Source organism: Puma concolor, chromosome D2 (genome assembly GCF_028749965.1).
Source record: "Puma concolor isolate L17-30 chromosome D2, mPumCon1.1.hap2, whole genome shotgun sequence".
Classification (NCBI taxonomy): Eukaryota; Metazoa; Chordata; class Mammalia; order Carnivora; family Felidae; genus Puma; species Puma concolor.
The window spans coordinates 74,432,871-74,456,583 of NC_141677.1; the positions used below are offsets into that span (position 1 = coordinate 74,432,871).

The window sequence follows — 23,713 nt, forward strand, 5'->3', positions numbered from 1 at the left end:
CTGTGGCCCAAATGTCTCCATGAAGCTTGGGAGACGGGCCTAACTGATGGAGACAGCTTCTAGAACTGGGAGTTGAGCCTCTAACAATCGGGCACTTGATTTCCTGAGCTGCCTGCTTCCCCACACAGAGAGGAATGGGCCAGTTGTTACTTTTTTTTTTAAATTGATTGATTGATTGAGAGAGAGAGAGAGATTGAAAGGGAGACTATCCCGGGCAGGTACCACACTCAGCTCAGAGCCCGACGTGGGGCCTGATCTCACAAACCGTGAGATCATGACCTGAGCCAAAATCAAGAGTCAGACATTTAACTGACTGAGCCACCCAGGTGCCCTGCCAGTTGTTACTTCTAAACTAGTTAGTTAATAGCTACTGTCCTAGGTCCCCTAAATGCCCCGAGCCCCCAAGTCCCTCCTTCAGAATTCCCGATCTCCCAACAACCCAGCAACCGAAGGGGGATCTCCTGGCGTGGCATGTCCCCCACCCCTATGCCTCCAGCCAGCGTCCACTCTGGTCAGTTTCCAAGGCAAACAAGTTGTTAAATATTCTGAATATCTCTCTGCCCACGTGTATAAAAGGAAGTGCTGTCTACTCCACAAAAGTGTTGAGTGCGCCAGGTCATCTCTAAGATCAAGGTAAATGGATGTTAATTTCTGCTTGGGAGAAACCTAAGGGTTTCCTGAGTTGGAAAGACCTCCCCCACCCAGGCTGGAGGAACCCTGTCTCTCCAATGTGGAGGACCCGGGGCCAGGGAGAGTATAGCTTACCCCAGTGGTATGCAACTTCATCTTGAACTTCTCCAGGTACAGCCACTGCTTGGCCTCGTTGGGATCCAGGTCATGGTAAAAGTCCCTGGCGGCATATCCAAAGCTGTGGAATTTCCTCTCGGGAGTCAACAAGATGGTGGTCGGGGTCTTCTGGTTGGACACCCCAGGGTCGCCTCCTTCCCATCGCCTGACACCAAGGAAAGGCAGAGGTTATGGGACCTTCTTTCATAAGCCCAGTTCGGACAGCAGTGATTCGAGCACCTACACGTGCATGATTCTTATAGATGTGGGTGCTCATAATAGCTGCTACAGATGCTCTCTGGTTCAGCTGGCTGAGCAGTGATCACTGATACGACTCCGCTTAGAAAGCAATACAAAAGGGGCAAGCACCAGGTTCTTGCTGAATAATAAGGTCTGCTTTGACCTTCCACTCAGTGTTTACTGAGGATCTACTCTGTGCAGGTGCCAGTGACAAGGAGACGAAACATCTCTCTGCCTTCCAACAACTCACAACCTAGTAGGTTATGTCTTTTGGGGGGAGATAAGGGGTCTGTTTTTTTTAATTTGCAAGCACCCAAAGCAAATGTATAGCTGGTTTGTGTCCTCTCTAAAACAAGGTAGGGTATAAACAAATACATAAATACCAGGCTTATCGCATGGAAACAAGGGGCCCAGGGAAATGCCCTGGGGGTCAGAGAAGGCAGAGGTGCCAGGTGGTGGGGCAGGGGAAGAATGCAAGGCTCAGGACAGACTCAAAGGACTGACCGAGAGCTAGATCTTGAAGGATGGAAGGGCACTGCAGGCTGCTCAGAGGTGGGTGAACACAGGACATTTACCGGGATGCAAGCGACCGTGTGGGGTAGAGAAGGAGTATGTAAATGGGAAGTGTGAGAAACGAGATTGGGAAGGTGTTTGGAAGCAGGTGGAAGAGACCCCTGGGGAGAGAGAGACTTAACCAGTGAGTAACAGGGAGCCACTAAAGGTTTTAGGGCAGGGGTATGGCAGAATCCGAGTTGGGACTGAACAGAGCAAACTGAACCAGACAGGAAGCCAGGAGGCTGAGGAGGCTCAGGCCTGTTCTGGGAGCAGAGACAATGGGGCTCCAACCAGAGTAGAAGAAAGCGGTGGAGGAGGAGGGGCCATCCCAAGTGAGAGCCCAGCTAAATGGCAACGGAGGTGAGCAGGCGCTCACCTCCCAGATGTTCCAACTTCAGAGCCTAGAGGAGAAAGCGCCATTCACAGAAACCGGGAGCCCTAACCAAGGAAAGTGGGAAACTCCAGGTGAGCCCGCTGGCGTTGAACTCCCAGGACGGGGTTGAAGATGTAAGCCTGGCGTTCACAGGAGAGACCCAGGAGGAAACAGAGTTGGGTGCCTCCATACCAGGGTGACAGCCACCGTGACAAGGTGGCAGGAGAGCCCTGATGGGAGCAGTGAGGTGGGAAGGGACTATGTCCCGCAAGTCTGTGTGCTGAAGAGGTGCCAGAAGAGGCGAGAGGTGAGGACAGACAGACAGGCAGAGTCTGTGGGATTACATCCTGGAACTGATGGGAGGGTAAGGGAGTGGGGAAGGGGGTCAGTGGAGCCCCAGAGAAGCTTCCTTCCTTCCCTCAGGTAGAAAGAAGGAGAATACGAAGAAGAGTAGAGAAAGCAGGTGACTCGAAGCTTCTCCCTCCCGCTCTGGGGCCACGGCAGAGAAGCCACGGCTGCCACGGTGGCCAGGAGGCTCTCTTCTGGACCAGGTCCCGGCTCTGCAGCTGGCTCCCATCCTGCCACTAGCCACATGACCACTACGAGGAGCATCTGGTGGTGACACAGAATAGGAGGGGAAGCACGCCTCTCCCCCCCCCCCCCCCCCGCCTGCCAGGAAGGTGGCAGAGCACCTGGCTGAGCTCACACCTGCTCCTGACACGGCACCGTGAAGCTCTGGTGGCACCATCACAGTCCAGGTGGAGAGTCGACCTAGATTTGCCATGCAGATGGGCCTGGAACCGTCCCTGGCAAGTGCCCCAGTCAAGCTCCATCAAGATGCAGGCTTCTACCCAGGGAGACGTCCCCGTGGTGACCCCACTGAGACACAGGGATGATCATCACCCAGGCGGACACTGGGCACCTGAGCCAGGGTGACATTCCAACATCTCAACGAATGGACTTCCTGTTACCATTAACACTGCCATTTTCAGTAGGCAAGGAACCTCCCGAGTTTTTCCCCTTCCAATTTTTATTCCTCCCTTCCTATTAACATACACAAAATTAAGCTTTCTCAGTCATAATTTTGTCAGTCTGTATCATGGTTATGTTAACCTGTTCTGATTGAAGTAAAATTCAGGTAGAACCTCTCTCCAAAATCTTCTCTACAAGAACTGAGATAATGTCTCTAGAGAACCTGAACGCTGCAGCTACTGGGTGAGAATTCCTCCCAAGCAATTGCAATGTGTTTCTGCTCTTGGTTGTTTTTTTTTTTTTTTTTTTCTTTCCAATTTTCATTACAAGGCTATCCCTTTGAAACAACATTTCTTAAAACAACTATGTAGAAGCTAATAAACACTGGTTCTAGCTTTTCCTAGCATGCTCTTGTCTCTTCGGGGTTTCCCTCTCTGGGGATGACAGAGCAGACCCCACGGCAGGTGTCTGGCTAACCAGAGGCAGAATCCTGCTGACGACTGGACACAGAGGGCTATGCTGTCATCAGGCTTCTCTACTAGAACCGGCTTTTCATTATTTCCTGATGACAGGACACCCCCGGGTCTCTGCAGCCTCTTAGGATATCTAAACCAAGATTGGGGCAGGGGTCACTTTTGCTTCATGACTTATGTTTTAAGCAGCACGCTATAAAAACGCATAAGCTCTTACTCCAGGAGCGATAACGAAATTCCACAATTACCAGCTAAAGGAGTTGTTGCAAAGCCAATCACAATGCATCTTGAGAGCCATCCTTGGGTTTGGAAAATCAGAGTGATCGACTCCTGGCTCCCAAAGCTTTGAGGGGCCACAGACTCTGCAGGAGGGCCATGCGCCAGACCAGAGGAGCCGGTGTGGATGCCGGGATCGACCAGAAACCTTGAAGACAATTGGTCACGCGTGCGGATGGGGTGGACGAGAGGGCGTGCCAGGCTGCTGTGTGCCTGGTGGGGCGGGGGTGGAGGGAGGGGCGTCCTGAGCACAGAGTGTGTCCCAAGAGACCCTGGGCAACTTCAGGGTCACCCTTCAGGTTCACGTGGCTGAAATCCACCCCTCTGTTTTTTCTTAGGCATGGTGCTTTCTGCTTCTGGTCACCGTCATGTAAGAACTAGCACCTTGCCTCCTTACATTTCAGTCCGTGCTAAGCCCTTGACGGGAAATCTCATTTCATTTGTGCACACTCGGTGAGGCAGACAGTCAGTATCCCCATTTCACAGATGAGGAAATTGAGGATTAGAAGGCCCAGCACTTGTGTAAGCTCACACAGTATGTGGCCGAGCTGATGCCTGGACCTCCTCCATCACAGATACCCTGAGCCAGCACCTCTTGCCCGAGCTGCATGCTGGAATAACCTGGGCCAGATTTCAAACGCGCTGTCCAGGCCCTTCCTCAGACCAACTGAGTCAGAATTAAGTCAACGCTTTTATAGACCAGGAACCTGGAGCCCAGAGATAAGAGTGGTTTACCCAAAGGGGCACAGGGGTTTTGGGCTGAGCTGGGCCACAATCCAGGACCCGCCTACTAAGTGCCACTCACCTGCTCCTTAAACTAACTCCCTTCCCCTCCCCCAGGTCCGCCCCCAAGTGTCCACAGGTGCACGGACAGGTGCCTGCACTTGGCCCTCCCCACCCATACCACAGCACTCACCTCATCACGTGGATACATTCTGGCTCCTTGGTGAAGCTATAGGCATAGCCACTGGACGTGGTTCCAAAGTCAACGGCCACCACCACGAGAAATGTCTGCTGTTCCGAGACATTCGGGTCAGCGTCATTCTGCAGATACACCAAGTTAAGGTGTGGGGGTGGGGAGTGGCGGTGGCCCAGCCTGGCTTTCAGGAGGATATGCCGGGATTGGGGGGGGGGGGTTTGTGCCCAGTTGTGCCCCCCCACTACAGACAGAATTCTGGCTCAAGTGTGCCGCACGGTGAGCCCTATGGAGAAGGCAGGCCAGCCTCAGCCCCCCACCCGGGTAGTTCAGGGAGGAATGGAGCTGTCCCTGAGTGGAGGGCCAAGCTGACAGGGTGAAGTCACTCGCCTAGAGCTTGCCCCCACCCCCTTTATCAACTGCTTATGACCATGACAAATTATGGAAGTTTCGCCATCCAGTCTGGAAGCCCAGGGGTTCCTTAACTGACACAATCTTCCCCTCACTGCCTTCCCCGAGTTCCTGTGCAGACCTCCAGACACTGCCCGCCCAGAATATTCTCTGCCAGCTGTGGCCTGGGCACACCCAGGTGAGCACTCCATCTGCTCAGGTGTGTTGTGAGCGGGAATAAGGCTTTGCATGCCAGGGCCCCTCGCCATGTGATCCTGGCAAGTCCTGTCCCCTCGGGGACCAGAGACGTTCCTCAACATTAAGCAAGCGGGTCAGGCCACTCCAGCTTTCCAAACCATTTTTTTTTTTTTTTTTGAGCATGTAGACTTTTTTATATGTCCACAGAGCTCCACATTAGAAACCAATACATTTGGGGTTTGAAGTGTATTGTTTAGAGCAGGGGGTGAGATCCCCACCCCTCTGCCCCTCTGGCCTCTCCCCACTGACCCCCATCCCCACATACCCCAAGGTGACCCTGAGCTCTTATAGGAGCCCTCAGGGTGCAGAGTTTGCAAACCTGCCATACGAGGGCCCAGCCATAGGTGGCCAGCTTCCCGGGTTCCCCAGGACCGAGGGAGTTCCAGGACGCTGAATAAGGTAAAACGCAGATGGTTCCAGGAAAACCAGGACAGGCTGGTACCCAGGAAGCTACCCCTCCCCTGGTTACTTTTCTCTGGTCGGCTACGTGTGGGCCCCTTTAAGAGCTGCCTCACAATATCCATCTTTTCAGTGAGGGGTCAGGTGGGAGCAAATGCCCAGTCTCCAGCCCCCTCGCTGTTCAGGTCTTCTCTCTGGGGCCGGCTGTGCGAGAAGCAAGCCCAGCCACACGCGTGTGGACATGGCAGTGAACTGTAGCAACTGCATTTCACTGGAGCACCGGCCAGATGCGGCTGCTCCCTTCCAGAAGGACGCCTCACCACCTCTGGGCCCTCGATCTTTAAAGGGTTGCTCCCGCCCTGCCTGGTACCCACCCAGGCCAAGAGCTCCAGAAGCGCCAGTCACACTATAGAAAGCCTTTCCAGGCCCAGGGTGGGGAAGGGGCTGGGTGGGCTCCCGAGGCTGGTACCAGGACAATGTAATCTCTACCCAGGAATGTGAGGGGCTGCCCAGCAGCCTGTCTCGTGAGGGCACATCCAGAAACCAAAGATAATCAGCACATATCCCCACACATACATACGCATTTCTTACCACAATATGGGAAGGGGACAATGGCGTTATTCCCGTGTCCCCCAGACTCCGGGCCGGAGATGAATATGCAGACGTGGGGGCTGTTTCTGAAAGGAAAGACAAATGTGCTTAGAAGTGGCACGGGCTGACCCAGGGGGCAGAAGCGAGCTGCCTGGCTTTGCTGCTACAGATGCTACTGCCCCCCAGAAAGCCAACTAACGTCGTAGGCAAGGCTGAACCCGGCCATGAACGTAGAGTGTCTGTTCTGGCACCCCCTCGTATGTGGTATTTAAAACTTGGCCAGACTGGGGCGCCTGGGTGGCGCAGTCGGTTGAGCGTCCGACTTCAGCCAGGTCACGATCTCGCGGTCCGTGAGTTCGAGCCCCGCGTCAGGCTCTGGGCTGATGGCTCAGAGCCTGGAGCCTGTTTCCGATTCTGTGTCTCCCTCTCTCTCTGCCCCTCCCCCGTTCATGCTCTGTCTCTCTCTGTCCCAAAAAATAAATAAACGTTGAAAACTTGGCCAGATGAAACGTTCCTCTTCTCCCAGTGGCCACCAGGCCTCTCGCTGCGTGCCACCCCCAACCCCCACTTAGCAGAGATGCTGCCCAATCCCCACGTGGCCTCAGCTCCAGGCTTGCGCCCTCTGAAGAACTGGTTCTTAAGCCAGGCACCATGACAGGCCAAACCTGCAGCCACCTGTGCAAACTTCTGTGTGCCATGTTTTTTGAAAGAGTATCCACAACCCTCAGGTTCCCTACCCAACCCCACAGACCAACAAGCCCCCTTATAGGAACATAGGACAGGACTGCAGCTTCCGGAAGGAACTTCCTTGCTTGGTGGACACGTCCCCTCCTCCCTCCCTCCAGCATGAAGCCGCATCACAACATGGGGAACTCATCTCTCTTCGGCGATACTGGAGGTCTTTGACATTCAATAAGAAAAACCACAGGGGCGCCCGGGGGGCTCAGTCGGTTAAGCAGCCGACTTCGGCTCAGGTCATGATCTCACGGTTCATGAGTTTGAGCCCCGCGTGGGGCTCTGTGCTGACAGCTCAGAGCCTGGAGCCTGTTTCAGCTTCTGTGTCTCCCTCTCTCTCTGCCCCTCGCCTGCTCACGCTCTGTCTCTCTCTGTCTCTCAAAAATGAATAAACATTAACAAATTAAAAAAGAAAAAAGAAAAACCACAGCAGAATGACAGGTAGATCAGCATACCTAGACCCTGCATGTGGGTGGGGCCCCATAAGGTCAAACCAGAGAAGAGCCCAGAGCAAAGCAGACGAACGTCATTTTGTTGATTGCCCTGCTCCTCTCGCAATTATTCCGGTGCTGACGTTTGTCCTGACACCTTGCGAGAGCCCAGTGGCTCTCCCCCAGGAATGAGCACCCAGGGAGAAGTCACACTGTCCCCGCTGGAAGCCCCACACTGATCTCCCTGCCCGCCACCGAGGACCCACAGGGTCAGCAGCGGAGCAGGGACGGTAGGCTCCCACCCTGGTGACAACGGCCGACCCTGAGCGCCTTCCAATACCAGGTGTTATCTGGGGTGCTCTGCGAATACTCCCCATCTAGCAGCACACAGCCTGATACCCGGCAGGAAAAAAAAAAATGGGTACTTGGCTAAAACAATACTTGTGGTCAAGGAAACCCAGAGGGTGTGAGGTGTCTGACAGAGCCTAGATGCTTCTACGGGAGGACAGGCGTGGTTCCATCTGCTTCTGCTGCCAAGTCACTTGGGTTAATCCCACACACTCACTGATTTTTGGTTTTTTTCCTGCTTGGTGAGAGCTCAAATAGCATCACTACAGCAGGTGCCAAATGGGCTGAGGGAATGAAACGAATCGTGCAAGAGTGAATGTGAGGCTTCAGATCTGCACAGCCACCTCCGCTCGCTGCAGGCATACGGTCCCCCTCCTCCTGAGGAGCCTCCAATTCCAACCCCTGGGAGACATGTGCAGAAGCCAGTAAGGACAGAGGCCGAAAGAGCTGGTGGGCGAAAGGGCTTCACCAGCCATTTCTCCAAAGAAGACAAATGGTCAAGAAGCGCGTGAAAAGATGTTTCGCATCACCGGTTCGTGGAGACACGCGAATCCAAACCACCATGCGCTAACTGCTTCACGCCCACCAAGATGGCTGCGATAAAAAAAAGAAAAAAAAGAAAGGAATAACAAATGTTGGCAAGAAACTGGGGCCCTTGTAGCTACCTGGGAGTGCAAAATGGTACAGCTGCTCCGGAAAACAGCATAGCGGATCCTCAGAAAGTCAAATATAGGAATTGCCGTATGACACAGCAATCCTACTCCTGGGTGCCTACCCCAAAGATCTGAAAACAGGGGTTCAAGCTGGTATGTGCATGTTCACTGTGATGTTACTCACAATCACCAGAAAGTGGAAACAAGCCAAGTACCCGTGAACAGATGAGTCAACAAAATGTGACATGGCCATGCCATGAAATATTATGCGGCTGTAAAAAGGAATGGAATTCTTGTACACGTTGTAACATGGATGGACCAAGAAAACACTGCGCCGAGTAAAATACGCTGGACGCAAGAGGACAAATATTGTGTAATCCTACTTGCATGAAATATCTAGAGCAGGCAAGTTCATAGAGACAAACAGTAGATCGGAAGTTACCAGGGGTTGGCGGTGGGGGGGAGGAAGGAATGGGGAGTGCAGAGTTTCCATTTTGAGTGATGAGCAAGGTTTGAAAATAGTGGCGATGGTGGTTGCACAACACTGTGGATACAATTAATTCCCTTGATGGGTACGCTTAAAAAATGTTAAAATGGCAAATTTTATGTTATATATACTTTATCACAACAAACATGTTCTCATTAAAAAAAAAACACAAACGCAACTTGCTCATCTTAGAAAGCAATTTCTGATTCCTGTTAGCACCCATGGGTTGGTGCTCTTGAAAAGAGAAGGGAGACATAAGCCAGGCTCCTGGCCCAGGCTGCGAAAGTCCACCTGCTTTGCTAATCTCCCGGCCAAGGGCACCCCCTTCCATAAAACAGGGGGGAATCCTGCCTCTGCGCCAGGGAGCCCAGCCAGATGGGCCTTCCCGCCTGTCGGCGAGAAGTCTGCCCTGCCCATGGCCCCTTGGGCAGCCTACAGAGATGCCATCCAGCACTGGGAGCCACCTTCTCTCCACCTGCTACCTGCAAAGCCCGCGGCCATGTGTCCACATTTGCACAGAAGGTCTTAGAAGATACCAAATGTCTAATTGCCCAGTAAATCTGGTGTTGGCAATTAGCAAACAAGCTATTATCTACAGACAAACCATCCACCCCGCTGTCTGCTTGGTTCTAATTATCCCATCACTCAGCTCTTCCCAGCGCATGTCCCACTGACTTGCAAAAGAGCATGTGTTGGGCCACACGTTGAACACATGCCTTGGGCCCCCAGAGGACTCCAGGATACGTGAGGACAAGACACAAGGATTTTTTTGGTTCTCCCTGTCCCTCCCCCACCCAATTCCTTGCAGGTTACTCAGCCGGGCCTCAGGGCAATTGAATTTCATGGACTTTCTCCATCAGAAATGAAATCGCAGCTGTACCATGTGATGATGTAAAACTGATTTGCATAGAAGGCATGGAGAAGTAACATTTTTATAGATGCATCCATATCATGCACGCCCACATCTATAGCTTTCAATAACCCAAACCAAAGATTAGTCACCAGTTAAGGTGTACCAATCCAGCACAGGAGTACGCAAAGCCTGCAGTGACATTACTGTCTTATTTTTTAGGATGTCCAAGTGGTGCTCAAAAATTCATGGGGAAAAGAATATGGAAAAGCCTACTGCAGGTCCTGAGGGGTATGGGGAATTTCCAGCGTGTTAATGATCTTAACCAAGCTGGAAAGCTCTTGTTCAATGGGTAAGTAATTAGGAATAAACAGAATGGGGTCAATGGAATATTATTTTTTTTTAAATTTTTTTTATTACATTTCTTGATCTTTGAGAGGCAGAGAAAGACAGAGCATGAGTGAGGGAGGGGAAGAGAGAGGGGGGGACACAGAATGTGAAGCAGGCTCCAGGCTCCAAGCTGTCAGGACAGAGCCTGACGTGGGGCTTGAACTCGCGAGCCATGAGATCGTGACCTGAGCCGAAGTCGGATGCACAACCGACTGAGCCACCCAGGTGCCCCAATGGAATATTATTGATCTATGGGTATGTGACAGATCTGAGATAAAAGTTGATATATGGAATATCTATATGCACAAGGCACCTGCTGAGCGTCCTGGCTACTGCTTATACATAGGCCATAATCCACAGCAGGAAACGCCAACCATCACTAATTATGGACCTGTTTGTGCTTCTCCATAAAGCCACAACAATAACACCTGCCCCGTGAATATGCCCACCTACATAATAGTCCAGTGGTACACACAGAAGTCCTTGAGCCCATCGGGAACAGAAAAGCAAGGCAGAGCTAAATGGAGATTTTCAGAGTGCAGCCTTGGGGGACAGAAAGGAAGCTGATGGAAACAGAATTGACACCCATCTGTGGAGGCAGGGAGAAGAAACTGGCAAACCAGAGATTAAAGAAGAATACTCCACCAGGAAGTGTCATCAAGGGCAGAGCTGAGGGACCTGAGACATTAAAGACACACTCCACCGTTGCAACTACATTAAATAGACACTCGCAGTATCTTCCACTCCAAGCACTAAGTCACCCTGAAATGCGGTAACACAGAGGGAGTTGATGACTTCACATCACAGAATCAGCGAAACACTGAATACTGCAAGAATGCAGGCAATCAGCCACAGACCTATGGTAAGCTGAGGGCGAAGAGACCCTGAAGCTTTCCAGCAGAGCAAGAGAAATTGCCGGGTTTCCTTTGCTATTAGTTTCAAACAATTTAATGTCATTTCTGTCTTGTGTATTTGCTATGCGATTTTTTTTTTTTTTAGTTTGTGTGAATACAAAAATAAGTTGATAAGGGTGTTTCTAGGTTCACTCAACCTGGGACTCATCTCCCAACACATCTTCAACCAAGTCACTTTTAAGATAATGTTTTTGGCAAAGAGGTATAGATAAAGAAATGAAAATATCTTTGCAGCAAAGTAGAGGCTATAAATAAGTAAAAGTATGGCTCAACCCACAAGTCTCCTGCCACAGGATTTTCCTAGAACCCCAAACCAGACAGTGGAAGAGAAACTAATCGAATTTACTAGGTTAATACGAATCACTTGCCTTAAGGGTGTGAGAATTAAGTCACAGATTTCATCGGGGTTCCTCCTATAGAATGCCAGACATGTAAAATTCAGACACATTTTTATTTGCTCCTGGCTCCAATGGCTTTAATCAAAGCAGATGTTCTTAAAATAAAAAATAGTCTGGATAAGAAAATGTCAAAGCCAGCCATAATTCATGAACTTGCTTGTCGTTTTTCCCTGCTGGAGACATTAGTCAGCAAATGGCCGTGAGCAGAATTGTAGACTTTCTGAGATACATAAAATCAATGCTGCTCCATAAATACAACATTAAAAAAAAAAAAAAAAAAAAGACAGAACCCTAGGGCTGACTTTATTCTATAAGGCTGTAAGCTCATATGTGAAATGACAGGTGGTCTCAACAATGGTGACTCCCCAGCTTTTCCAAATAGACCTTCTTTCTAGTTTTCAGATTCATATATCTATCAAATGAATGTCAGTTTCAAGAGGATTTTTAAGGTCTAGTCCTTCCAATTTACAAAATGCAATAAATATTTTCATTTCTTTCCCCTCCTAGCTGTGAGATAACAGGTATTTGCTGACAATTGCCTAAAACCAGGCTATTTGTAAAAAGCTCTCCCTTTCTCTCTCTCCTTATATGCCTTCCCTGCACTGTCATCTTTGAAAATTGATCAGCTCAAGGTCATGGGTAGGTGACGGAAAAAAATCTTTTAAGAAGGAAAATAAAAAAAAATTTATTACCCTATAACAGGCTCCATGGCTAGCTGAACTAATGCATTATTACTGTAAGCTGAACTTCCATTTCAGTAAATAATTTATGGGGTTTCTTTTTTAATCACCATGGTTGATGTCCAGAGTAAATGGAAATTTTATTGGCATGAACTGGGAGACCCTCCTGGCTACAAAGAACACTGAGCGTAAAACAGCTGCTCTCCAAACACTAAATAATAATTATGGAAATGAGTATTTACAGTGGCAGAAACCACAACACCGGGCACAGCCGAGAGAAGCAGGCTACACCAGGCCCATCCTGACACTGGGCACATCCTCCAATTATCTACCCCTTGGGATGGTTTAGGAGATGAGGTGCCCCAATGAGAGAGAACTGGAGGAACTGGATTTCCCCAGAGGCAGTGAGCCCCCCAAGTCCCTGCGACCCCAGACCATGAGCAGGATGGTTCACATGCACATATGCATCTAGGTCACCACCGGGGGAGGTGAGGAAATGGTTCCTAGACCAACAGGTCTTCCTATTAACTTTCATGAATTATATCCAGCAACCTCACAGCCCCGACCCCTGGAACCTGACATTTGGAGGGGCTCCATCAGATCACCCCCTACATGGTATTAAAATATTTCTGCTCATCTGGCTTCAGTTCCACAGACCTTGGGCTCATCTGAGCAGGGCCATGTTTCAATTCATCTCTGATTCTGCAGTTCTTTACATGTCACAGGCACTCAATATGTTGAGTAGGTGGATAGATGGATGGGTGGATGGATGGATGGATGGATGGATGGATGGATGGATGGATGGATAGATGGATGGATGGATGAATGGATGGATGGATGGATGGATGGATGGATGGATGGATGGATGGAGAAATGGGTGGGTGGATGGCTAGATAAACAGTTGGGTGGATGGATGGATATATGGAGGTATAAAAGGATGGGTAGTTAGATGGATAGATGGATGGGTGGATGGAAGGGTATGTTTATACCCGTGGATGGATGTTTATATGTATGCCCATAAGTGGACTCAGTTACTATCCACAGATTTGGAGGGATACAGAGGTCTTTTCCAACTGAGGCATTGACCCCCCCTCCCCAAGTCATAATATTAATAATACATGTGTTGAGTTACTTCCAACAATGTGGAATCAGCTCTCAAAGCACCTGGACCTGCCTCTCTCCTCAGATGTTCCCTTTGGTCATTGGAACCACCATAGTTTCCAGATAGGTTTCCTAGACTCCTGCCTCCTGTCTTACTGCATTCCCAAGCTGAGTCATTCCTGTGAGAGATTCTTAGCATCTTTCACATTCCCTTCCTCCTCTGCAACCACAACCTTGGTCCAGATCCTGCTGACACTCGCCAGGGCTCCCGCCCAGCATCTCTCAGGCTCCCTGCTCCAGGTCTGCCCCTTCAAAGACATGCTCCCCTACAGGCAGAGCCATCCAGTCAAACTGAGGTCTTTCCATAGAACTCCACCACTGTCAGGTTCTTCGATTCCCAGACTCCACAAGATGGAAGTCTAGCACACTGCCAGCACCGGGCCCTTGGAAGTCTACCCCACCTCCCTCTGTGGCCTCTCCTCCTTCCAGCGCCCCACCCCCTTCCCAGCCATATCAAACCTTGTCACAGAGCCTGGATTATCTGTGCTTGGTCCTGCCTCCATACTGTGCCCAGAGGACACCCTACTTCTGCAGTATCCTCCAAAAGTCAGCCCCCTCTGTTTGAGGGAGGAGAGTCTTCCTAGCGTTCTCAGCCAGGAGGAGAAAGGAACTTGTTCATCGGAACCTGGGGACCAACTGACAAAACCCGGACTGCTACGGGACAAGTGTCAGGTTTCTCCAAGAAGCGAATTACAAGGCAAACATACAGGAAAAGAGGGGAAACCTACAGATCAGAGAATCTCAGACTCGTGCATCAGAATCACCAAGCATGCTTGTCAAACAGATGGCCGGCCCGACCCCCGCCCCAAAGTTTCCACTCTGACAGGTCTGGGACAGCTGAGAACTTGCATTTCTAATGAGTTTCACATCAACCTGATCAGCCCCAGAGACTGACTCCCATAGCTTAAAAGATGCTTAAGAGACATAGTAACTCCAGACACTGCAATGCGTGAACCTTTATTGGATCATGATTCAAACGAACAACAACAAAAAAGAGCAAGTAGAGGGAACAGACACATCACCAGCTCGGGCTGTGGGGCCAAGGGGCATGTCTCCTCAGAACCAAGACAGCTTAGGAACAGGAACAGCAAAGCCAGAGTTGGCTCTGTTGTTCACAGGAGAGCATTTGTAAGGGACACGAACGACTCCCGAGGGCGATACAGAATATGCGTAAGCGGGCGGCTGGAGAATGCAGAGGCACGTTGGCTCACCTCCCTCTGGACACACCTTCTCCCTCCGTGAAGTGGGGTTCCTCAGGGCCTCTATCACTACGTTTCAATAAACAAAGGACATAATTCAGGAGAAACCCTCTGAAATAACAGCCGCCACTTGCCATCTGCTGAATTCCTTAATGGGGTCATACGTGCATGTACAGTTTTGACTCTAGGCTCTTGTATGAGTTTGTTCAAACTCACATTATTCACTGGAAATTATTAGAAATGAACAGACCCAGAAACCTATCAGGAAAGCCATCACATTACTCACGGGATGTGAATTTCATGCCAAGCTAAGAGCTTTATAGGTGTAGCTCATGAAACCCTGCTGTGCGAGTGGGGGCTGTGAGGCACTGTCATTATTCCCATTCCGAGGATGAGAAAAGTAAGGCCCAGAACGCTAAGGAGCCCACACTGTCAGGATGCCACGCAGCTCGACAGAGCTCTCCAGCTCTTACCCTGCCTGCCTGCACTACACCCGATGTCAGGTCTCCGACAGGTGTCACTGCTCACGACAGGTGAAGCTACAAGGGAGATGTTAACATAAATCCCCATTTCACCGGTGAGCAGACAGTGAGGGGGAGGTCAGGAGGTCACGATCACAGGGCACTTCCGAGCCCTAGCTGGCGAGCTCTGCCTCCAGGCTCAGAAGACTGTGGGGCTCATGCTTCCTTGGGCTCTGAGGCCCGACAGTGCTCTCCATTTTTGAAAGCCGTTATTCTTCCAATCCAAAGATCACTGCGTGGGAGGTGCTGCTGACAATGCGGAAGTTAAACGTACAAGCTCAGGGTCAGGAAAGCTTGAGTTCAAATCCTAGTATGGCCACTCCCAAATGCACGATGTTGGGTGAGCTACTTAATTTCTCAAGAGCCTCAGTTTTCTCTCCTGGAAACTGGGGGGTGGGGGGTTCATGATGATGGCGATATATTTTATAGGGTCGCTACAAGGACGAAATGAAATAATCCCCATAAGCCCCGGTGCATGGCAAGCATTCAATAAATTATAGATGTTATTTATTATCACTACCATCATCATCATCATCATCAAATAGGTCCAATTGCTGTTGATTAACGGGCCATGTGCCTCCACCAGGGGACAGGCGAGCGCCCACATACACAACGCACAAAGTCAGCGAACACTTTTGCTTCCAGTGGTGTCTCTCCAGGCTTGTTAATCAAGGATAAAAAGACCCACCGGACAGACGCTCGGCACATGGAAGCTTCAGGAAACCTCTTAGTAATGGGAAACAGTGCTGGTGCTGCCACGGGTGAGAGACTGTCTGGCCCCGGCTTCATTGCTCAGCCCATCTGCTCCCCCCAGGGGCACTTTCAGAAGGATGGGGGAGAATCTGGGAAGCCACATGCCCCACTCCCATCAGGGAATTCAATGCGAGTTTTCCTGTTCTCTACGATGAAGCACATTTCAAAACTGAACGGGTAAATCAAGAAGCTCTCCCACCCCAAGGAAAAGATTCCACATGCCTGGGCCCCCAGAAGACCCCGGATTAGACTTCCCCAAGTTCTATCATGAACAGCCTTGGGACAGCTCACTCTGCAGAGGCCACAGCACAGGGGTGCCGACTGCACCAAAGGGAAAGACAGAGGCGGTGCCATTCTGGCCCGTTGGTCTCACACCGAGTGGAAAATCTCCCCTCCTAAGCATTCACCATCTGTGCCTGGGGAGGGGGAAGGGAAGGGGGAGACCGGGAGGTGAGGGTGGGGGGAGACAGACAGCTGGCTCTCCCCACCCCCCCACCCTTCAGCTGAACCTTTGTCCATCTTCAGGCAGGAAGGGCTGCCCTTAGCGCATGTGCGCCCCCAGCTGGGGAACCTGAGCACAAACTTCCCATGCTCTGCCAGTGCCCTGAGAGCTGAGGCTTATGCTCGTACATTACAGACCCCTCTGAAGAGCGCCTTAATAGAAGAGACAGTTTGCACGCTGCACAAAGGCACCTGCCTTGGGGGAGGGATGTCTCCCAAGCAGGGCTGCACCCATCCGTAGGTAGGGGTGCCATGTTCTTACCACAAAGGTGCCATCCCAAGCCATGAAATGAAGGGCTTTTTCCAATTTTCACACCCAGAGCAGATCTTTTACTAATTCATCTCAAAGTACTATAAAAGTACTTAATAGTCAAACAAGAAAGGAAGTACCTCATAAGGTACTGAGTTCCCCATCACGAGAGGGGTTCAAGCTAAGGTCAAGAACCACTTACTAGCAGAAGAATAACAAAGGGTCAAAAAACTGGGAGCGTGTAGGAATAGACTGTATAGATTCACACATGCCCTCACTATCCATCAGGAGCTAAGAAGCTGTGTTGCAGTGTGGTTAAGTACAGGGTGGGGACTGGTCTAAATCCCAGCTCGGTTACTTACTGGTCTTGGTGGATCCAGCTGTGTCCACCCAAAATCCATTTCTCTCTTCTTAACTAACCCCCAATTCTACATGACTAGCCAGGGGGTGGAGGAAGGGGGACCTTTCCCCAGCCCCAGGGTCGATCCTGAGTAATCTAAATCAATCATGGCAAACCTCGGGGCGCCTGGGTGGCGCAGTCGGTTAAGTGTCCGACTTCAGCCAGGTCACGATCTCGCGGTCCGTGAGTTCGAGCCCCGCGTCAGGCTCTGGGCTGATGGCTCAGAGCCTGGAGCCTGTTTCCGATTCTGTGTCTCCCTCTCTCTCTCTGCCCCTCGCCCGTTCATGCTCTGTCTCTCTCTGTCCCAAAAATAAATAAACGTTGAAAAAAAAAAAAAAATCATGGCAAACCTCTTCCCCTTGCCAATGACAGAAGTGGAAATGGGTTTGTGACCCATAGTTTTGGCTCATGGAGCACAAAGGAAAGAAAGTCAGCTGGGGGGGGGGCCTCTGGGAAAAAAAATTCTTACTCTAAAGACAGTGCCCAGGAGAAGAGTCATGGGCATGTAGAAACAAAAAACCAACACCTGTGGGTACCGTCTTGCCACCACCACCAAAATAACCCCCATCCGTTCTTGAGGGGGTCCATGAGCTGCCAAATCAGCCTGCCTTGGAGCTTGCTGGACTTCCGGACTTTCCATTCTGAGTCATAATTAATTTCCTTTTTTCTGGACACAAGATAAAGGCAGGTCTTTCATGCCTTGCAGCTAAAAACCGATGCATAGCTGTGCAACCTTAAACAAGTTACTAACCTCCTCCGTGGCTTGGTTTTCCCTCTGTATTAAATAGGATAATAATAACCCTTACCTCTCAGGATTAATGAGGATTAAATGGGAATAATGCAGGCAAAGGTTTTAACAAATGTAACTATTATTATTTATACAGTGTCTCATTTTATCACCACAAACAACCCAGTGAGGTAGAAAACAGGTTGTTGTTAGCCCCATTTAACGGCCGAGGAAACCATGGCACAGAGAGGTTAAGCATCTTCCTGAAAGCACACAGCAGTAAGTGCCTGTCTCCAATGCCCGAGATCCTTCCCTCCATGACATTCCAGCCTCGACGAGGTTCCAGGACTCTGTGATTGGCCAGAGTCTGTGCCCTGGGCAGCTAGGGGCACGGCACCGCGAACACTGAGAGCCGTGGAGGGAGTAGAAATGAGGGGGGACTGCAAATAGGCATGAGTTTCTTTTCGGGGCAATGAAAACACTCTGGGATTTGACAGAGGCGACAGTTGCACAACCGTGGGGATATACTAACAGCCACTGAACTGTATACTTTAAAGTGGTGAACTTTATGACAGGTTCATTTTTGTATGAGGTGAATCTCAAAAAAAAAAATCAAAGAGCTGGTGGAAAGCACTCTGTAAGGAAAATTGTCCCCTGTCCCGCCTGTACTCAGGAGCGCAGCCTTCCTCCCTGGAAGCAGACGTCAGTCACTCCCACCCACCCTGGCCGCCGCTCCCTACCGCCCTCCCTCCAACCCTGGGCAGCCGCCAACCTCTCTGCCTGGCAGTTTCCAGCAATTCTCTCGGAACTTGTCCAGTGGCAAAGCTGGCTGCCAGTCTCGGACTCTCCGAGCAGGCCGGGGCCAACAGCTGGCTCTGGCCTGTCCCCAGGCACCCTGAGCTCTGGCAACATGTGAACAGAGGCACAGAGCAGGGACGGTACCCCAGTCACCAGCTGTATTTTCACTTTTCCCCTAGATGCTCTGTAGCTGTCGGCTGGCCAGAGCTGAATGCCAAGCTCCTTCCTGACGGAGGGCTGCAGACACAGGACCTGGCAGTGCTTCCCCCCACAGACAGGCAGTTTCAAGGCATTCTGGAATAAATGCCAGAAGACGCCCAATACTCTGCAGCCGTAACCAGCCCTCTGCAGGAGTCACTGCCCCATCTTGTCGGGAGGGCAAGCTGCATCAGCATTAGAACATTCTTCTGTGTAATGACTTGTATGTACCACTGCCACTGAGCCAGGGTCCTGGGGCTGGCAGGTGTTCAGGAGCCTGCCTGAGAAATGGCTGCTTCCAGAAGATAAAGAAAAAGAGAAGGCAAATGCCACAAGGGGCTCCAAAGAGCACCTGGGGAGGCCAAGTATGGACCATCCACTGCGGCCTGGATGGGGGCTTCCAAGGGGATGACACATGGGAGGGAGCATCCCTGGATGCTGGACACCCTCAGGAACCAAATACCCTCTCAGCACGGGTGGCCCTGGCATCTGGACACAGAACATTCCTCACACGGTGGACAAACACTGCCATGTTAGCAGGCAGGAGAGAAAATCCTTTCAGAGACTTTTAAAGACTTTTTAAGTTTCGAATCCCTCATTCTTACTTTTTTTGTTTTTCTAATACAAAACCTTCAATGACGGATTGACATTCTTACAAAGAAAGAATTAGTGAACTGGGTTAAGATATTGATTAACTTGAGACTTTGCAAAGCTAAGCATGCATGGCAAAATTTCAAGAGAAATTACTCGTGCAAGGATTTAAAATAGAGTACCTACTTCCAGGGTGGTAAAGGCCGGAAAAAAACAAAGAAAGAAAACCAATGAATAATTCCCCAAGGACCAGATGTGCTCAAAATCTTTTCCCAAGGAATAAAGAGGCCACGTAAAGGTACTTTCCGGGGAATGAGGTTTACTTCCTCAGGCTACTCCACAGAGCAGGGGGGAAGCCCCAAGCCACAGGACCCAAGGTGTCTCCCAAAGCGTCTCACGGCCCACCTAACACCAAGCAGCTTTGATGAGGTGGGCGGAGCCTTAATATACTACATAAAGTACTTTAAAGAATACATGAATATACGACATGAATCCCCAGGAAACAATGCACGTTCTGTGTTTAGGGGCCACAGCGAGGCCACACAGATGGTCCTAGCTGCCCACACACCCTGGGGCATGCATGTTGTATGAGCACGAGTGGGCTTGAGGGCACTCGGCCTCCAGGACCCCTGGTCTAGCCGCTGCAGTGCCTGGGAGGCAAGAACCAAGGTCCAGGCAATGGGAATGGGACTTTGCACGCGTTCACACACACACACACACACACACACACACACACACACACACCCCACCAACCACAGATGACCAACTGCCCAAGCTGGGGCTTAGGAAGGACTTCCAGGGCATCCATAAGCCCAGGTGGTCTGTCTGTGGCTTTTTATTACCGTTGTCCCACAGGCCTGTCCCTCCCAGGATGCGGGCCTGCCTGCTTCATTAAGCCCAACCCTGTGCATGGGCAGTCTCTCTGACTGCATTGTTATCTTTAACAGCTCCTTCTGGAACTCAATTAATCAACAGCCATCTCCTCTGCAGAGCAGAATGCTCCAGACACAGAGTGACCAGCCTGACTCCCCACAGGCACACCCCCACTGAGCCGGGAATGTCTGAGAGCAGGGCAGTGACCTGCCCTCTGGGGGGTGACCTCCAGGAGGAGCCCACAGGAATGCCTCAAACTCGGAAAAGTGGGAGCCGGTGAGAGGGACACCTGCACAGGTCTGTTCTCCTCGCCCTCATCTCCCTGCCTCTCTCTCTCCACAGACGTAGTCCAGAAGGTCTTGATGATGTGGACCCAACTCTGAGGGCATTCTGGGTTAGCGAACAAGAAGACTTCCAGAAGCTAAATACGCAGTGGGGAATTTCTACCCAAGCTGAACACATCCCTGTCCTGGGACCCAGAAGTGAGTGCACATACGAGCCCACGACAAGATCTGTTCCAGAATGTTCACAGTAGTATTTTTCATCATCGCCCAAAACTGGAAACAATCCAGACGTCCATCAGTAGGAGAATGGCTGAACCAAGTGTGGGATAGACGTACGATGAAACTACTCCACAGCACAATCACTTCAGCATTACCTTGGAAGTTCATCAACTAGGGCCCACGTGAAACAGTCCCCTTCCCCCCTCAAGGCCTGTGTGTGCGTGTCCATGCCGTCCTCTGCCCCATCCCCATCGGGCTGCCGTTGATCTTGTCTAGGGGACATCCATCATATGGGTATTTAATTCAGGAGACTCCAACTACAAGTTATCAGGCCAAAACAGGGTGAATGATTTCAATTTAAAAATTGTAATTAATAAAACTGTAAAATTCCATTTTTCACTCTTTATTAGACACCGTGGTAAAGTGCCACACGGGGATTGGGGTAGGCGAGGCAGCCCCAGGGTGGTGATGCTTGACTGGCATCTTCAAGGTCAAGTTTGCTGAGTGCACAAGATAGGGAGAGAATACCAGGCAAAGGGAACAGCGTGAGCAAAGGCAGAGAGGTGTGGAGGGCTTCCCAGAGGGCCCTGCCCTCTGCCTCCAGGCTGTTCCCCTGGATCAAGTCTATCCACCAATTTCATCAGGTTTACTCCAAGCCTCAAGCACCGACTGTGGCTCTCTATTGCCCTACATATCAGATCTAGCTTGTTAACCCATCAGATGCCTCCATCAGCCCCTCCCCACTGCTGCACAATCATTACTGTCCCCATAACCCCTGCACCAGCTGGACTGTTGTTGGACATCTGGGAAGCCATCTGCCATCCTGCAGGCCTGGCTCACGCACCCGTCTGCAGGGAGAAAAGGCCCCGCTGCCCTTGCCCCACTCTGCCCCTGTGGTCCTTGCCACGGGAAGAGCTGACTCTCGTGGCTGCTCTCCAACCAGGCACAGCCGTGGGCTACTCTTCTGGGGTTGGGGATGGGATCCAACACCTGACGTTGGCCGGGCCTGGGAACACACCTGGTTCCACCTTCACCAGCTCTGCCACAGACACAGCTGTCCGGGGCCTCAGTTTCCACGGCTGCAAAGCGGGTAATGACTATTCCCCCCTCATAGGGCCGTGTGAAGACTATAAGGGAAGACCTAGAAAAAAGTTCCAGCACTGAGCTGGAGACAGAGCAGGTGCTCAAGAAGCACAGGCTTGCCTGCTGTTTCAAGACCCAGAACACACACGTGCTGGCTGAGGTTTTCCACCTGAATCTCCACCTGAGGGCCACTAAGCCCCTTCCCGTGTCCACAGCATCACGTATGCACCCCAGAAATCACTGCGGGCCAGCAGGGTGACCGTCAGCCTCTCCTCCCCAAGGCTGGCCAGGCTAACTCATGCTGTGTGTCCAGCCCCAGAATTTCCACCCAAGCTGAACGCATCCCTGCCCTGGGACCCAGCAAATCCGTGACGAGGATTCTACTCAAGAGAAGTGAGTGCGGATATGTGCCCACAAAAAGATCTGTTCCAGAATGTTCACAGCAGTCTTATTTTCCATAATCTTCAAAAACTGGAAACAATGCAAACATCCATCAACGGGAGGATGGGTGAACCAAGTGTGGTGCAGCCATACAATGAGAGTACTCAGCAATAAAAAGGGAACAGAGTATCAATACACCCAACAATGTGAATGAACCTCAAAAGCACGACTTTGGATAAAAAACCCTGGACATGAAGGAGGATTCCATTCACATGAAGTTCAAGAACAAGTACATCTAAAGTGAGGGGCGCCTGGGTGGCTCAGTCAGTTGAGCATCTGACTTCGGCTCAGGTCATGATCTCACAGTTGATGGGTTCAAGCCCGCATCGGGCTCTATGCTGACAGCTCAGAGCCTGGAGCCTGCTTCGGATTCTGTCTCTCTCTCTCTCTCTCTCTCTCCCTCTCTCTTTCTCTACCCTTCCCCCCTCACACTCTCTCTCTCCAAAATAAATAAACATTTAAAAAAAATTTTTTTTAAGTACACCTAAAGTGAAAGATGTCAGAACAATGGTTCCTCACTGGGTGGGTAGAGACTGCCTGAGACAAGGCACAAGGGAATGTTCTAGAGGGATGAAAATATCCTGTATCCTGCCTGGTGGGGTGGTTACACAGTGCCTCACCTTCCTATGGCTGCTGTGATAAATCTTTATTAACCTAGTGACCGAAAACCAGAGAGTTTTCTATGATTTATTCACATTGTGAATGGTTCATTTTCTATGGTTCATTCACATTGTTGGGTTTATTGTTGGGTGTGTGTTTTCTATGGCTGCTGTAATACATCTTTATTAACCTAGTGACCGAAAACCAGAGAGTTCTGGAGGTCTCAAGTCTGAAACGGGTCTCACTGGGCTAAAATCAAGGTCCTGGAGGCTCCAGAAAAAAAGCCATCTCCTTGCCTTTGCCAGCCTCTCGAGGACATCTGCATTCCTTGGCTTGTGTCCCCTTCCTCCGTCTTCAAAGCCCGGAGCAAAGCATCTTCCAATCTCTGTCTCTGACCCTCCGGCCTCCCTCTTTCACTTTTAAGGACCCTTGGGATTACACTGGGCCCACCCAGATAATCCAGGATAACCTCCTCTCCTCGGGACCCTGGATTGAATCACACCTGCCCCGCAAGGTAACATGCGGTGAGTGTTGCGGGAAAGCGGGACACGCACATCCCTGGAGGGCGCCCTTCAGCCTCCACACACATGGTGCACATGCATGTAAAGCTGTGCACTTAGCAGTCCAAAGCTTCACGGTATTGCCGATTACACCACCAATCACAACACTAAGGAGCAAACGGAGGACGGCTCCGGGTGTCCTGTCCCAAGAAGGACTTTGCAGGTACCCCTTCCCTTAATCCCACACCACCCTGCACCGGTGCCCGGCTTTACAGGAACTGAGGCGTGGCTGAGAGCAAACCTCTCTTGCAGTTGGCAGGAGACAAAGCTAATTGGAACCCGAGTCTGAGGACTCCAGAGCCCTGCTCCTTGAGGTCACCAAAGACCCTTGCTATGGGGGTCAGGAAGGCGGCACAAAGGAGAAAGGGTTTCCTTCCAGGCCCGCTTTTACTGCGATGTGGGTACAAGAATTTCCCCTAACTCTGCTCTGGGACCAGGG

General features: G+C 50.8%; 1 protein-coding gene across 2 annotated transcripts in view; it reads right to left on the reverse strand.

The window, feature by feature from the left end:
* The window catches only part of HSPA12A (heat shock protein family A (Hsp70) member 12A), a 167,320-nt gene that overhangs the window by 29,498 nt on the left and 114,109 nt on the right, over positions 1-23,713 (reverse strand). For both annotated transcript variants that reach the window (XM_025918092.2, XM_086680965.1), the window contains 3 exons: positions 6,230-6,315; positions 4,592-4,719; positions 766-952 (listed from right to left, as the gene is read on the reverse strand). In XM_025918092.2, the coding sequence (XP_025773877.2) occupies positions 766-952; positions 4,592-4,719; positions 6,230-6,315 (401 nt within the window). The remainder of the gene's footprint in view (positions 1-765; positions 953-4,591; positions 4,720-6,229; positions 6,316-23,713) is intronic.